The sequence below is a fragment of the Ranitomeya variabilis genome, chromosome 1 (assembly GCF_051348905.1).
Source record: "Ranitomeya variabilis isolate aRanVar5 chromosome 1, aRanVar5.hap1, whole genome shotgun sequence".
NCBI classification, from domain to species: Eukaryota; Metazoa; Chordata; class Amphibia; order Anura; family Dendrobatidae; genus Ranitomeya; species Ranitomeya variabilis.
This window is the reverse complement of record NC_135232.1, coordinates 141,538,766-141,556,330: the sequence shown is the minus strand read 5'-3', so window position 1 is coordinate 141,556,330 and position 17,565 is coordinate 141,538,766. Positions and strand designations below refer to the sequence as shown.

General features: G+C 42.3%; 1 protein-coding gene and 1 long non-coding RNA gene across 2 annotated transcripts in view; one reads left to right on the top strand and one right to left on the bottom strand.

Moving 5' to 3' along the window:
• Nucleotides 1-17,565, bottom strand: part of ARSK (arylsulfatase family member K) — a 194,188-nt gene that overhangs the window by 159,266 nt on the left and 17,357 nt on the right. Inside the window, exon 3 of the mRNA XM_077289375.1 lies at nt 14,107-14,266. Coding sequence (XP_077145490.1) covers nt 14,107-14,266 — 160 coding nt within the window. The remainder of the gene's footprint in view (nt 1-14,106; nt 14,267-17,565) is intronic.
• Nucleotides 1-17,565, top strand: part of LOC143807623 (uncharacterized) — an 85,188-nt gene that overhangs the window by 53,193 nt on the left and 14,430 nt on the right. The gene's annotated exons all lie outside the window — the stretch shown is intronic.

The window sequence follows — 17,565 nt, the reverse complement described above, 5'->3', positions numbered from 1 at the left end:
TACATTTATCTCCATGGCTGCTACACGGTGTAGTTATATTTCCCCATCAACTTTTTATCATCTGTATATATTTTTATCTTATATTATATATACATTTTATATATATATATATATATATATATATATATATATACATTTTTACATATATATATATATATATATATATATATATATATATATATGTATATATATATGTTTAATTATTTTTTTTTTTGTGCAACACACAACCATCACCAAGATAGGGCGGGAATTAATACGGTGCCGTCATGGATCTGGAAAATCAAATTACCGGTAAATAATTATCATTTTTTCCCTTCCCCATGACGGCACCTAACGTGAGAGGAGAAAATAGAAGAAGACTCCTAGGGTGGGATAACAGCCGATAAGACTTTCCTCCCAAAGGCAAGACTTGAAAGCCCCAAGTTCAACCTATAGTGGCGAAAGAAGGTAGAGGGTGAAGACCATACTGCCGCATTACAAATTTGTTCTATCAACGCGTTTGCCCTCTCCGCCCAGGATGTGGTGATAGCTCTTGTGGAGTGTGCTGTCACCCCTAGTGGAGGGCATTGCCCTGCAGATGAGTAAGAGAGTGCAATAGCCATGCAGAGCCAGCGTGCAATAGTAGATTTTGTGGCTTTTTTACCCGTTTGCTCCCTGAAAGGAAACAAAAAGGGCTGAAGACTGACGCCATAATTATGTCACCTCCAGATATTGGATTAGACAACGTTTGACATCAAGGCAATGAAAGGTTTGTTCTCCCTGGGATTTTGGATTGGAGCAAAATGAGGGTAAAACTATCTCCTGGTCCCTAAGGAATTTTGAATTCACCTTTGGTAAGAAGGCCGGATCAGTTTTGATTATTACCCTATCCTCCAGGATTGTAGTGTATGGAGGATCAATAGAGAGAGCCTGGATCTCGCTAATGCAACGGGCCGAAGTCAGGGCAACCAGGAGAACCGTTTTTAGGGTTAGAGATTTTTCTGATATGGAGTTAAGAGGCTCAAAAGGAGGAGAGGTTAAGGTCTGGAGCACTAAATTTAGATCCCAGGGAGCAACTTTTGGCCGAGGTTTAAATGGTCTGGCTGTGAAGGAGGCTCGGATGAACCTGTAAACCCAGGGGTGATCAGCCAATTTTTGATCAAATAAAGCGCCAAGTGCTGAGACTTGCACCTTTAGGGTGCTGGTAGACGACCCCCGTTCCAGACCTTTTTGGAGGAACTCTAAGACTTCCCTAATTGGGACTTTTTGGGTGGTGGTTGATAGGCGACGCCCTGAGAACTCTAGAAATTTTTCCCAGATTTTTTGGTATTTATTGGATGTAGTTTCTTTCCTGCTGGATAGCAGAGTAGAAATTAACGGAGCTGAGAAACCCTTAGCTAGTAGGAGTCCCCTCTCAAGTTCCAGGCAGTGAGATGTAGACTGTGTACTTGAGGATGGAACACTGGACCCTGGTGTAGTAGATTCGGCACATCTGGAAGGACCCATGGGTCCGATATGGACAAACGCCTGAGCCAGGTGAACCAGGAAGGGTGCGATCAGTATTATTCGTGACGCATCCTCCCGAATTATTTTCAACACTGTTGGTATTAGCGGAATAGGGGGAAATGCGTAGGCCAGTTGGAACTTCTATTGGTGTAACAGCGCATCCACTCCTTCTGGGTTCTCTCGTGGATTCAGGGAATAGAACCTTTCTACCTTCCGGTTTTGTTTTGTGGCAAAGAGGTCTATCTGTGGGATACCCCAGAGAGCACAGATTTCCCCCAAAATTTCCTGATTTAGAGACCATTCGTTCTGATGTAGTACATGCCTGCTCAAGAAGTCTGCGACAAGGTTGTTTGTTCGTTTCAGATGTGTACTTGTCAATGATAGGAGGTGATTTTCTGCCCACTAAAACAGTCTTTTGGTTTCTTCTAACAGAGATATTGACCTTGTTCCTCCTTGACGGTATATGTAGGAGACTGCCGTGCTGTTGTCGGACAAAACCACTAGGTGTTTCCCTTTGATAATCTCTCCTGTCTGCAGAACTGCCAGCCTTACTGCTGTTAGCTCCTTTAGGTTGGAGGATGCTAACTCCATCTGAGGATCCCATCTGCCTTGCAGAATCTGATCTTCCAAATGTGCTCCCCAGCAGAGAGGGCTCGCATCCGTGGTTAGCACCACTGGATTTTGAACTGACCATGGCACCCCGTTTTTTAAATTTCCTATTTTTAGCCACCAATCTAAAGAGTCCTGCACTTGTGGCCATAGAACGATCTTCGGTTTAAATTGTGGGGACTTTTTGTTTGTTCGGTAAGTATTTGCCATTGTAGTTCCCCTGAATGCAATTGTGCCCACCGAACTGCTGGGATTGTGGCTGTCAACATCCCCAGAAGGGACATGGCTTCTCTTAACGAGATGGGCCGGCCTGGTTGTGTTCGATTTATCTTTTGTTTTATGGCGTTGATTTTCCTGTCCGGAAGGATACAAATTTGCTCGGTTGAGTCCAGTTGAATTCCCCGGAATTCGTGCTTCTGGACTGGAAGCATTTTTGATTTTTTTAAATTGATCAACCACCCTAATTTGGACAATAGGTCCCGTACTTTTGAGACTGCCATTACGCATTCTTCCTGGCTGTCCGCTACAATGAGAAAGTCGTCTAGATAGTGTATTAGTAAGATATTTTCCTTTCTTACTAACGATGCCATCTGTGAAATTATCTTTGTAAAGATTCTGGGAGCCACTGACACTCCGAAAGGGAGACATTGGTACTGTAGATGAGTAGGGATTTTATTTATTTCTACTATTAGTCTTAAGAATTGTTGATGCTCTACACAAATGGGAACATGATAATAGGCATCTGTGAGGTCTATTACTGCCATGTAACAGCCTGGATATAGCAGTTTTATTGTAGTTTTTAACGTCTCTATTTTGAATTTTTCTCCTTTGATATATTGATTTAGGGATTTTAGATTGAAAATTGTTCTTAGTGAACCATCAGGCTTTGGCGTGAGGAATAGGGTACTGTAAAACCCTTTCCCAATTTCTTGTGTTGGTACTTTTACGAGAACTCGTTTTTCCCTGAGGAGATGGACTTCCCTTTCCAATGTTGCCTGATTTCTTTTTGCGACATGGGTGATTTTTACTCGATGAGGAGGGAGGTGAAGTTTAGACGCAGGCCTTCAGTCAAAAGAGATATTACCCACTGTGATGTTTGTAGTTTTTCCCATTGGTGGGCAAAATAGCCTCCCCCCCACCCGGATATCGGCGTCATTGCTGTTTGGGGTCTGACTTCTGAGGAGGCTTATTAAAGAGCTATCCTCTTTTTCTTCTCTCACCCCAGGGCTTCCCACGTGTAGATTTATCCCCTGGCCGACCACGGCCTGTTTTTCCTGAACCCCGAAAGGAACGCCGGTTATCATTCCACCGCCATCTTGAGAAGGGGGGAGGTGGGAAGTGTTTTTTTCTTATCTGCAGCCTTCTCTAGAATCTCATCTAGTGCCTTTCCAAATAGATATTGGCCCTCACAAGGGACTGCACACAATTTGACTTTAGACTGAAAGTCCGCTGACCAATTTTTAAGCCACAATGCCCTTCTACCAGAGTTGGAGAGGGCACATGCACGGGCAGAAAATCGCACTGAGTCAATGGCGGCATCTGCCAGGAAGCCTGCCGCATTTTGAAGTGAGGGTATTACCTCTAAGAGTCTCTCCCTTGGACATTTGTCCCTTATTTGCTCACTGAATTCCTCTAACCACTTTATCATGGCCCGAGCTGTACAAGTGGCGGCCACTCCTGGCTTAAATGCCCAAGTCGATGCTTCCCATGCCAATTTTAAGAAGGCGTCCGCCTTTTTATCAAGAGGGTCTTTAAGAGCCCCCATGTCTTCAAAGGGAAGCGCTATGCCCTTGGAAGTGCTTGCAATTGCCGAGTCCAATTTAGGAGCTTTTTCCCACTTATCACAGATTTCTTCCTCAAATGGATATTTGCGCTTAAGGGCCTGAGGAACTGACATTTTTTTATTTGTTTTTTTCCACTCTTTTTTAATTAAAGGGCCACTGTCACCCCCCCCCCCCCCCAGCCGTTATAAACTAAAAGAGCCACCTTGTGCAGCAGTAATGCTGCAGTCTAACAAGGTGGCTCTTTTAGTTTTTGATTCATTTATTACCTCAAAAAAGCGTTTTAAAAATTGGCCACACATACCAGATATTGTACCAGGAGGCGGTCCGAAGCGTCCTGTATGAAGCTCCCAACTGCCGTCACTCTTCTCTTCAGGGGCGATGGTACCCGCCCCCTGAGCGCTGTTATCTTCTGAAATCCGGCGCCTGCGCTGTGCGTGCCTGCCTGGGGCCTGCGCAGTGTTCATTGTCAGTGCGGCCACACTGTTGCTGAATCCCCTGCCCCGCACTGTTATTCATTATGCACAGTGCGGGGCTGGGGTTCCTGGGAAGGCGGGGGAGCGTCGGAGCTGGGGAGCGTCTAAACAGCGCAGTGCGCATGCCCAGGAACCCCAGCCCCGCACTGTGCATAATGAATAACAGTGCGGGGCGGGGGATTCAGCAACAGTGTGGCCGCACTGACAATGAACACTGCGCAGGCCCCAGGCAGGCACGCACAGCGCAGGCGCCGGATTTCAGAAGATAACAGCGCTCAGGGGGCGGGTACCATCGTCCCTGAAGAGAAGAGTGACGGCAGTTGGGAGCTTCATACAGGACGCTTCGGACCGCCTCCTGTTACAATATCTGGTATGTGTGGCCAATTTTTAAAACGCTTTTTTGAGGTAATAAATGAATCAAAAACTAAAAGAGCCACCTTGTTAGACTGCAGCATTACTGCTGCACAAGGTGGCTCTTTTAGTTTATAACGGCTGGGGGGGGGGGGTGACAGTGGCCCTTTAAGTTTAACACATTTTCGTGAAAGGGAAAAACTCTGTGTTTTTTCACCTCTAAGTTGCTAAACATAGAATCTTGGGTTGTTCTATGTTCTTTTGGTGTTTCAACCCCCAATGTTGCTCTAACTAGCTTAAGTAGTTTCCCAACATCCTCAGATAGTACATACGGCCGACCATACTCTTCATCTGAAGAGTCTAAATCGGAGTCATCATCAGGTGGCAATTCCCCTGGTTCGTCTTCTGATTCCACGTCAGAGGTTTGGGCAGGTTTAGGAGGTGGATTTTCGGAGCTATGTAACCCATGCTGTTTCATTTGCTCCTTTACTGTGATTTTTACTTCATCCCTAACGATAGCTTTTATATTTTGGAGTAACGATGAAGACTCCTCGGCCACAGTTTGTTGTATACATAAGCGACAGATCCGTTTGTCATAAGTTTTAGGGAGAGCTTTATCACAGAGAGCGCAGACTTTGTTTTTTTGCTTGGCCGTAACCTTCCTCCCCTGCACAATATAATACAGAGATACTGTGTTACTGACATGTCATTTGCCTTACAAAGGCACTCACCCACCGAACCTTTAGTACCACGGGGGTCTGTGGAACGTCCACTGGCACCGGCGATTCCGCAGTCGGGTCCGCCATGTTGGAGAGGCTATTGGCACTGCTGCTCATGCCTTGTCTCTTAATATAGTATAGAGGAGATAGCGGTGTGAGCGTCCCTGAACTTCCTCCCTCCAGGGAGTGTCAGCACAGCGCTCTCCTCGGCGTGTGACGCTACTTCCGGTTGAACCCGGAAGTACCCCCATTCACCCCGGCACGCCTCTGCCCCGACCCAGCCTCCGGCCAGGAGTGGACACCGGGGAGCCCCCAGCGGGAAGGATGCCACCAACGCAGCGCCTGGTGAGAAATGTGGCCGTACACGCCGCCAGCTGCTCCTGCCGCGGGCCTCGGTCTCCAGACCGGCACCACCAGAGAGCGATCCCTCTGGGACGACGCGCAGATTCCCCACAGGAACAGGAAACCAAACTGAGGAGAGAGGTGCCGCCCCCATCTTTTATCTCTTATGTAGGTTTCCTGTTCCTGGGGGGCTGGGACCATCTCTCATGTTAGGTGCTGTCATGGGGAAGGGAAAATTCTACATATATTGCACATTCTTCAATCAACTTTGTATGCAGCACACCATATATGGACTGTTTGTATCGTGTGGTATACTCTATGGATGTGTACCCTACATTGGTGTAATTATATGCAGTGGTCTGAGCGGTCACCAAACATTTTTGCTATCCAGCAATTAACATATATTGCCTATGTGAATGGCTCAGACTCTATGCGCCCCTAATATACTTATTGTTTATCTGTTATGTTTTCATCCATCCTGTTGACAGTACTCCATATGTAACCTGTAAATATGAGTCTGAGTCTATCTCCGGTGCAGCTGTAGGGCGCATGCGCTGCGTGTGGTCCTTTCTGCTCCCCGTCGGGGGAGCGGCATCACTCTAGTCTCACGCATGCGCTGTGGGCTTCCCTACCCATAGCGGCTGTGCGACGCTTGACGCCGTCTCTGACGCGGGGCTCGGCACTCCATGCGCGCATGCGCCATTAATGCGGCTATTATTGGTGGGGACGCATCATGTGATACGTCACATGGTTTATAGTCCGCTCTATTTGAAGGCCCCTGTCTTGTTCTGAGTCACTCCCCTTGAAAAAGCTGACACTCGTGGTAGGCGAAACGCGCGTCGGGGATTCTTCCTGGTTGGATCCGACCTGGTGCACACTGCCCTATTACATTTAATTGGTAAGTGCGGCTTCTTACTATTATCTGAAGCTGTGGGATATTCTTTTACCCATGGGCTGATCTTTATTGTATACTGATGGTTGCTTTCCTCCTCTGATTCAATGCATGATATAACTAGTGGCAGTTTGCACCGGTGGATACTCACCTTCCTTTTAACCATCCTTTTTCACCATACTATGTATTAACTTACTATGCACTTTATGCTTGTTAAATTAATAAAATAGCTAATTTTTTCACTACCTCTACGCTCCTTTGGTACTCCTTTTTCTAGTAGTTGGTTTGCTGCATTGGTTTGCTGCATGGAGTTGGTTTGCTGCTTTGGGCTGTGGGTTTTATGGCACTATTTAATGCTCTAAATTCCCCTTGGTCTTACTATATTGCCTGGTTTTGTTTTCATATATACAACATACTACATACATGCAACATACATACAACATATTAGATACATGCAACATACATACAACATGCAACATACTACATACATACAACATACTATATACATACTACATACATACAACATACTACATACATACAACACACTACATACATACAGCATACAACATGCAACATACATACAACATGCAACATACATACAACATGCAACATACCACATACATACTACATACAACATACTACATACATGCAACATGCATACAACATGCAACATACATACAACATGCAACATGCTACATACAACATACTACATACATACAACATACTACATACATGCAACATACAAACTACATACTACATACATGCAACATACATACAACATGCAACATACTACATACATGCAACATATTACATACATGCAACATATTACATACATGCAACATGCTACATACATGCAACATACTACATACATGCAACATATTACATACAACATACATACAACATACTACATACATACATACATCTAGACATACAGTACATTAAACATAGAGTGCATCACCATCACTTGTCACTTTGATCCCCAAAGCCAATGTCACCTGTAAAAAATATTAAAATAATAAACAAACAATATATTCCCTGATCCGCAGAAATCCAATTAAAACGAGTGTCCCACAACGATCTCCCGTGGAGAGCAGCAGCATCAGCTGATGCGACCGCTCTCCAGGGGCTCCAGGAATACAATGACGGAAGATAACCTTCCGCACTGTATTCCTCCGCCACTGTAAAAAAATAGTCCCTAGTCTCACTTGTGGCACTGCTATGTGAGAAAGTTCCCACGCAGCAATGCCATAAAGTGAGACCAATCAACTCAGGTAACCTCAGTAATGCACTGCAGGAGCAATTGTCTCCTGTCAGTGTGTCACTGAAGGTCTATAGAGCAGTGACATCACCCGATGTCACTGTTCTATAGGGGAGATCGCCGTGGGACACTAATTATTAATTGGACTACGGTGGACAGGTAGTATATGGTTGGTTTATTATTTTAATTTTTTTGCAGGCGATCAAGTATAGTAAGTATGGTTAAATTAAGAATATTAAAATACTTTTTTCTGGCTGTGTCTTTATTTTGTTTTTAACTCTTTCACTACTATAGGATTAATAATGGATAGGCGTCTTATTGATGCCTCTCCATTATTAACCAGGCTTAATGTCACCTTACAATAGCAAGGTGAGATTAACCCCTTATAATCCCATATCCCACCGCTACTCAGGAGTGGGAAGAGAGGGGCTAAGTGCGGGAATTGCTGCATCTCACAGATGCGCCATTTCTGGGGCGGCTGGGGGCTGGTATTTGTAGCCGGGGGGCCAATATCCATGGCCCCTCTCTAGGCTATGAATATCAGCCCGCAGCTGTCTACGTAGCCTTTCTGGCTATAAAATATAGGGGGACCCCACATCATTTTTTGGGGGGTCCCCCTATTTTAATAGCCAGTAAAGGCTATGCAGACAGCTGCGGGCTGATATTCATAGCCTGGGAGGGGCCATGGGTATTACCCCCTTCCCAGGCTACAAATATTGGCCCCCGGCCATTGGCTTTCCCCCTCTGGCGCAGAAAATTGTGCGGGAGCCCACGCCATTTTTTTCCGTTTTTTAATTTTTTTATTAAATGTTCAATAAGAAACATAGGCCTTGCTATTATATATCTATGGATATATCTATAGATATATCCATAGATAAATCTATATATCTATACATAGATAACTATGGATATATGTATAGATATATCTATAGATATAACTATGGATATATCTATAGATATAACTATGGCTATATCGATCTATAGATATATTTATAGATAGATAGATATATCTGTAGATACATAGATATATCTATCCATATATCTTTCTGGCTACTTTCACACATCAGGTTTTTGCCATCAGGCACAATCCGGCGAGTTTTGAAAAAACGGATCCGTGGTTTTTTTTCCGCCGGATCCGTTTCTTTCTCGTAGTTATATTAGCGCCGGATTGCGCCTGATGGCCACACGTTTCATCCGTTTTTTGCCGGATCCATCAGAACAGCGGTTTCCAGCGGACGGAGAAAACATACAGAACGTCTGTCCGGCGAAAAAACGCCCAGCGACGGATCCGGCGAAAAACGTATGAAACTGAGATGTGAAATGATGAACCCGGCCTCCGAATCCAGTTTTTCATGCATTTTTCCATTGAAATCATGTACATTTTTCATTCTCTCTCTCTCAAAAAAAGGGATCAGTTGCATCAGTTTTTCACTATTTGCAACGGAAGCGTTTTATCAAAAATTCGCCGGATCCTGCCTGATGGATAGATGTAGACAGATATATGAATAGTTAAGCTACTTTCAAACATCAGTTTGTTTCCGTCAGGCAGGATCGGGCGAATTTTTGAAAAAACGGATCCGTTGCAAATAGTGAAAAATTTATGCAACTGATCCGTTTGTTTTTTTAGAGAGAGAGCGACAGAGAATGGAAAATGTGCATGATTTCAAAGGAAAAAATGCATGAAAAACCAGATTTGGAGGCCGGATTCATCACTTCAATCTCAGTTTCATACGTTTTTCGCCGGATCCGTCGCTGTGAGTTTTTTGCCGGACAGAAAAAACTTTCCTCTGTACGTTTTCTCCGTCCGCCGGAAACAGTTTCTTTTGACGGATCCGGCAAAAAACGGATGAAACGTGTGGCCATCAGGCGCTAATACAACTCTAAGAGAAAAAAAACGGATACGGCAAAAAAAAACAAAAACGGATCTTTTTTTTTTCAAAACTTGCCAGATTATGCCTGACGGCAAAAATCTGATGTGTGAAAGTAGCCTAACTATCCATATATCTATCTACATCTATCTATCTATCTATCTCATTCCATCCATCTATCTATCTATCTGTTTGTCTGTCTGTCTGTGTGTGTAATGGAGTGTGGGTTGGACAAATGTAAAAGAGGAGGTTGGACAAAACATGACATCACAAATCTTTTTTTTTTGTTCAAGAATACATCTTTATTTAGCTTTCAAAAATGCATACAAAACCGCATCAAAACCGAGCAAAAAAACGCATCAAAACCATGCAAAAAAAACGCATCAAAAATGCATCTGCGTTTTCTGTCAAGAGCTGCGGATTTAGTGCAGGAAAATCCGCAGGCAAATCTGCAATGTGTGCGCATACCTTAAGTGTTTAAAAAGGACCCTTAGGGTATATGCAGGATTGCATCAGGATTTGGTCAGGATTTTTCATCAGTATTTGTAAGCCAAAACCAGGAGTGGAACAATTAGAGGAAAAGTATAATAGAAACATATGCTCCACTTTTGCATTTATCACCCACTCCTGGTTTTGGCTTACAAATACTGATGAAAAATCCTGACCAAATCCTGATGCAATCCTGAACGTGGACACATACCCTTAGTCTGTTTCAGTAGGCTCCACAATCATGGTGAAGACTACTGACTTGACAGATGTCCAGAAGGCAGTCATTGACACACTCCACAAGGAGGGTAAGCCACAAAAGGTAATTGTTAAAGAAGCTGGCTGTTCACAGAGTGCTGTATCCAAGCATATTAATGAAAAGTTGAGTGGAAAGAAAACGTGTGGTAGAAAAAGGTGCACAAGCAACCGGGATAACCACAGCCTTGAAAGGATTGTTAAGAAAATGCCATTCAAAAATTTGGGGGAGATTCACAAGCAGTGGACTGCTGCTGGAGTCATTGCTTCAAGAGCCACCACACACAGACGTATCCAGGACATGAGCTACAAGTGTCCATTCCTTGTGTCAAGCCACTCATGACCAAGAGACAAGGCCAGAAGCATCTTACCTGGGCCAAGGAGAAAAAGAACTGGACTGTTGCATAGTGGTCCAACGTGCTGTTTTCATATGAAAGTAAATTTTGAATTTCATTTGGAAATCAAGGTTCCAGAGTCTGGAGGAAGAGTGGAGAGGCCACAGTACAAGCTGCTTGAGGTCTAGTGTGAAGTTTCCACTATCAGTGATGGTTTGGGGAGCCATGTTATCTGCTGGTGTAAGTCCCCTGTGTTTTATCAAAACCAAAGTCAGCGCAGCCGTCTACCAGGAAATATTTGAGCAATTCATGCATCCCTCTGCCAACAAGCTTTTTGGAGATGGAAATATAATTCTCCAGCAGGACTTGGCACCTGTTCACACTGCCAAAAGTACCAATACCTGGTTTAAAAACAACAGTATCCACTCAGCAAATACCCATCAAAAACAACTACTACTATTGGCACTAGACATTGAAAAGGCGTTTGACTCACTATCATGGCCTTATCTATTCTCTGTCCTCACAAGATTTGGTTTTCCATCTCAATTTATTTCATGTATTTGCCTTCTTTACAATAACCCGATGGCATACCTAAAACTCCCAACAATGCACCCAGCTCCGGTTAAATTACAACGAAGTACAAGACAGGGCTCCCCACTGTCCCCGGCCCTTTTTGCACTAGCTATAGAAACCCTTGCAGAAGCCATTAGAAAAAATCCGAATATAACAGGTCCCTCAGATCTAGATGACCAATATAAAGTCAGTCTGTTCGCAGATGATCTTCTTTTAACCGTTACCAACCCCCACACCACTCTTGCTAATTTATTTTCTTTGCTTCGTGATTTTGAAACTATTTCTGGTCTCAAGATAAATGTAGATATGGAGAACCTTTAACGAGGTCTCCACCAGAGATGATTGATGACTACCTTTAGATAATGTGTCACAGCAATATCTTCAGTCTTCTATAGATAATTCAAAACCCAGGTCCCTCTCCCAGTTTATCATGTAATTCAACTTTTTCTCATCATGAGGATTAATAATTGAATACAGGTCCTTCTCAAAAAATTAGCATATAGTGTTAAATTTCATTATTTTCCATAATGTAATGATTACAATTAAACTTTCATATATTATAGATTCATTATCCACCAACTGAAATTTGTCAGGTCTTTTATTGTTTTAATACTGATGATTTTGGCATACAACTCCTGATAACACAAAAAACCTGTCTCAATAAATTAGCATATCAAGAAAAGGTTCTCTAAATGACCTATTACCCTAATCTTCTGAATCAACTAATTAACTCTAAACACATGCAAAAGATACCTGAGGCTTTTAAAAACTCCCTGCCTGGTTCATTACTCAAAACCCCCATCATGGGTAAGACTAGCGACCTGACAGATGTCAAGAAGGCCATCATTGACACCCTCAAGCAAGAGGGTAAGACCCAGAAAGAAATTTCTCAACAAATAGGCTGTTCCCAGAGTGCTGTATCAAGGCACCTCAATGGTAAGTCTGTTGGAAGGCAAAAATGTGGCAGAAAACGCTGTACAACGAGAAGAGGTGACCGGACCCTGAGGAAGATTGTGGAGAAGGACCGATTCCAGACCTTGGGGAACCTGAGGAAGCAGTGGACTGAGTCTGGTGTGGAAAGGCGTGTGCAGGAAATGGGCTACAGGTGCCGCATTCCCCAGGTAAAGCCACTTTTGAACCATAAACAGCGGCAGAAGCGCCTGACCTGGGCTACAGAGAAGCAGCACTGGACTGTTGCTAAGTGGTCCCAAGTACTTTTTTCTGATGAAAGCAAATTTTGCATGTCATTCGGAAATCAAGGTGCCAGAGTCTGGAGGAAGACTGGGGAGAAGGAAATGCCAAAATGCCTGAAGTCCAGTGTCAAGTACCCACAGTCAGTGATGGTGTGGGGTGCCATGTCAGCTGCTGGTGTTGGTCCACTGTGTTTCATCAAGGGCAGGGTCAATGCAGCTAGCTATCAGGAGATTTTGGAGCACTTCATGCTTCCATCGGCTGAAATGCTTTATGGAGATGAAGATTTCATTTTTCAGCACGACCTGGCACCTGCTCACAGTGCCAAAACCACTGGTAAATGGTTTACTGACCATGGTATTACTGTGCTCAATTGGCCAGCCAACTCTCCTGACCTGAACCCCATAGAGAATCTGTGGGATATTGTGAAGAGAAAGTTGAGAGACGCAAGACCCAACACTCTGGATGAGCTTAAGGCCGCTATTGAAGCATCCTGGGCCTCCATAACATCTCAGCAGTGTCACAGGCTGATTGCCTCCATGCCACGCCGCATTGAAGCAGTCATTTCTGCCAAAGGATTCCCGACAAAGTATTGAATGCATAACTGAACATTATTATTTGATGGTTTTTTTGTTTGTTATTAAAAAACACTTTTATTTGATTGGACGGGTGAAATATGCTAATTTATTGAGACAGGTTTTTTGGGTTATCAGGAGTTGTAGGCCAAAATCATCAGTATTAAAACAATAAAAGACCTGACAAATTTCAGTTGGTGGATAATGAATCTATAATATATGAAAGTTTAATTGTAATCATTACATTATGGAAAATAATGAAATTTAACACTATATGCTAATTTTTTGAGAAGGACCTGTATATCAAAAAAATTGTACCTCTTCCCATAGGATCATTGATATGTTTTTGTTCAAAATTGGAGCTGGAAAGAGGGTTTTTATTTGGTATAAGTCTTTTAGCAAAATGGAATATTTGGTTCATTCGTAAGAATTCTCTTACCGGAGGTTCATATTTCTGAATAAACTCCTGTCTATCCAATAATATATTAAATGGTGAACACAAATGTTTTAGTGTAAAAAATCCCTTTAAGACCCACACCTCTTCTCATGGTGGATCTTAAAGGGATCACTCTGTTTATAATGACTCTATATAATATATGAGTTTCACTTTTTGTACTGAAGAACTGAAATAAATTAACTTTTTGATGATATTCTAATTTTGTGAGAAGCACCAGTATACGGGTGTGCGGAACCATCTGATGAACCTCATTAGGAACCATTACATTGACCAAGAAGCAACAGTCCAAATGTAACATGGTTCAAATTAGAGCGAGGTGTCCGACAAGAATGTGTCCTTTCACCATTTCTCTGCAATTTGTATGCAGAAGCTTATTTGCGGGAAAATAGTGTTAGTTGATGTGGCAGGTTCCCTTTAAGCTTTAAATAATTTAGCTATAATTGGCTAGCTCACCTCAGTGAATGAGATCCACTTCTGTAGTCTTGTTTACCAAACTTCTGAGTAGCATATCCTTTTTGTTTTACAATGTCCATCCATGTTGGGTAATCTGGATCTAGACACTTGTAGTTATTCCAGGATTCTATCAAGTGGGGGAATAGACCACTCCACATAGCTAGAATGAAGCAGAGGTAATAATTGATATACTTATCAGCAGCAATTAGATTATTGGTAAGATTATATTTTGAGACTCACAGAAACAAACTAGAACAACAAAAGTAGAAAAATTGGTTGAAAACGTATGCCCGGCAGCAGCTTTACATGACTATTCCTAATGCACTCTAAATTGTCTCACAGTTTCTTCGCAAGCACCGTGGTTGGAAGACAGATGATTCCTGATGCCTGCATCAATGACACTGTTATCCATAAATCCACTTGTTAGTGTAATATTGGTACTTTAGGTAAAGACTGCACATTATTTGAGGTGTAGTACAGTCAGGAAATGTATTAATTGGTGGGACTACATTTACAGTATGTAGGTATTCTAAATAATACTTTATTTTTTACTTATAGAGCATCCACCAACATGAATTGTCATCATTCAATCTATAGTGGTGCATGTTATATCATAGATATTGGAAGAAATAGATAATATCTTTGTGCCATCTAAGGTCTGATTCACATATTTGTGTTTTGCAGTCTGAGTATTGAACGCGATGCACAGACCACCTCTAGTTCTCCTGACCAAAACTCAATAGAATCATAGGGATATAGTAGGCTGTCTGGTTTGGGCCAGAGACCTGTGGACAGTCCATGCACTGTGGTCCCGTGCTCAAACCACAAAACATGTAAATCTGGCCTATGTCAGTAGACCAAAACTGTCAAACTAGGAGTCCTCAGCACTAAATCCTATAGCCTACATTCCTGCTATTAAAGGCAAACTTAAGAAAGCAAATGGAAAGTAGATTTTGAAAAGACATAGATTTTTTGGGCAATAAAATTACAGTTCATATGTAGAATGTCATGTCGTTTACTATTTAGATACAGCAATGGTTAATTCTTCTGTTTTCCATTAGGTTCATGACATCATGTGAATAAAAAAAAACTAGTTGAATCCTTCTAAGCTCTATGTATGTAAACTCTGAAAGTTGCAAACATAGAACTAGAATACTTTTGTCATTTTTGGGCATAAAAGTATTTCCATTGATTTATTTAGCCAAAACGGTACCACAATATAATTTTTTTCTTGTACATCATAAGATCTACTGTGTGTAGAAACAGGAATTCTTTTTACCCTGCACGAGTCATCCCCCTCTTATCCTGATCCAGCAGTTCCGCTGCTCTCCTGTCCCAGGGATTTTGCAGTAATGTTGAATTTAAGTTCTAATTCTGATTAATGCAGGGAAAAGAGACCAGGCATATAATAATAATCCGCATGCGGATGATTGCGCAATATTTGATGCCTCAAAAAATGCAACATGTTGCGTTCGCCGGAAACCGCCGCATACTGCGAAACGACACCTGTGTACGAATCCGCATGCGAACGCAAGCAAAAACATGTCCATGCGTACACAATGTTAAAAATATGTACGCATGACGCATGCGGATCTATGCGGATCATACGCTGCGCACAGAAACGCTAATGTGGACCGGGCCTAACCTGGAAAAATAATCCCATCGTTATAGGGGTGTGGCTTCATTAGAGATTACATTTTAAATGTTTTTCATTGTTTTTCAGTGCCTTTCCTGCTTTAATAAAATTTCAGACACATTTTCCATTAGTGCACGATGTTTTTTTATGCAACTCTTCTTTACTCTTCCCCCATAGCAACCACTGATACTTGTGGTATATATATATATACTGTATATATATATATATATATATATATATATATATATATATATATATATATATATATATATATATACTAGATTGTGGCCCGATTCTAACGCATCGGGTATTCTAGAATAGTCCCCGTAGTATATGGACAATGATGATTCCAGAATTCGCGGCAGACTGTGCCCGTCGCTGATTGGTCGAGGCAACCTTTATGACATCATCGTCGCCATGGCAACCATTATGACATCTACGTCGATACTGTGCCCGTCGCTGATTGGTCGATTGCTCGACCAATCAGAGATGTGGGATTTCCAGGACAGACAGACAGACAGAAAAACCCTTAGACAATTATATATATAGATATATATACAGTTATATGAAAAAGTTTGGGCACCCCTATTAATCTTAAGCTTAATGTTTTCTAAAAAATTTTTTTTTTTGCAACAGCTATTTCAGTTTCATATATCTAATAACTGTTGGATACAGTAATGTTTCTGCCTTGAAATGAGGTTTATTGTACTAACAGAAAATGTGCAATCTGCATTCAAACAAAATTTGACAGGTGCATAAGTATGGGCACCCTTATCATTTTCTTGTTTTAAATACTCCTACCTACTTTTTACTGACTTACTAAAGCACTTTTTTTGGTTTTGTAACCTCATTGAGCTTTGAACTTCATAGCCAGGTGTATGCAATCATGAGAAAAGCTACTTAAAGTGGCCACTTGCAAGTTGTTCTCCTGTTTGAATCTCCTCTGAAGAGTGGCATCATGGGCTCCTCAAAACAACTGTCAAATGATCTGAAAACAAAGATTATGCAACATAGTTGTTCAGGGGAAGGATACAAAAAGCTGTCTAAGAGGTTTAACCTGTCAATTTCCACTGTGACGAACATAGTAAGGGAATGGAAGAACACAGGTACAGTTCTTGTTAAGGCCAGAAGTGGCAGGCCAAGAAAAACATCAGAAAGGCAGAGAAGAAGAATGGTGAGATCAGTCAAGGACAATCCTCAGACCACCTCCAGAGAGCTGCAGCATCAACTTGCTGCAGATGGTGTCACTGTGCATCGGTCAACTATACAACGCACTTTGCACAAGGAGAAGCTATATGGGAGAGTGATGCGAAAGAAGCCATTTCTGCAAGCACGCCACAAACAGAGTTGGCTGAGGTATGCAAAAGCACATTTGGAGAAGCCAATTTCTTTTTGGAAGAAGGTCCTGTGGACTGATGAAACCAAGATTGAGTTGTTTGGTCATACAAAAAGGCATTACGCATGGCGGCAAAAAAACACAGCATTCCAAGAAAAACACTTGCTACCCACAGTACAATTTGGTGGAGGTTCCATCATGCTTTGGGGCTGTGTGGCCAATGCCGGCACCGGGAATCTTGTTAAAGTTGAGGGACGCATGGATTCCTCTCAGTATCAGCAGATTCTTGACAATAATGTTAATGAATCAGTGACAAAGTTGAAGTTATGCAGGGGATGGATCTTTCAGCAAGACAATGATTCAAAACACCGCTCCAAATCTACTCAGGCATTCATGAAGAGGAACAATTACACTGTTCTGGAATGGCCATCCCAGTCCCCAGACCTGAATATCATTGAACATCTGTGGGATCATTTGAAGAGGGCTG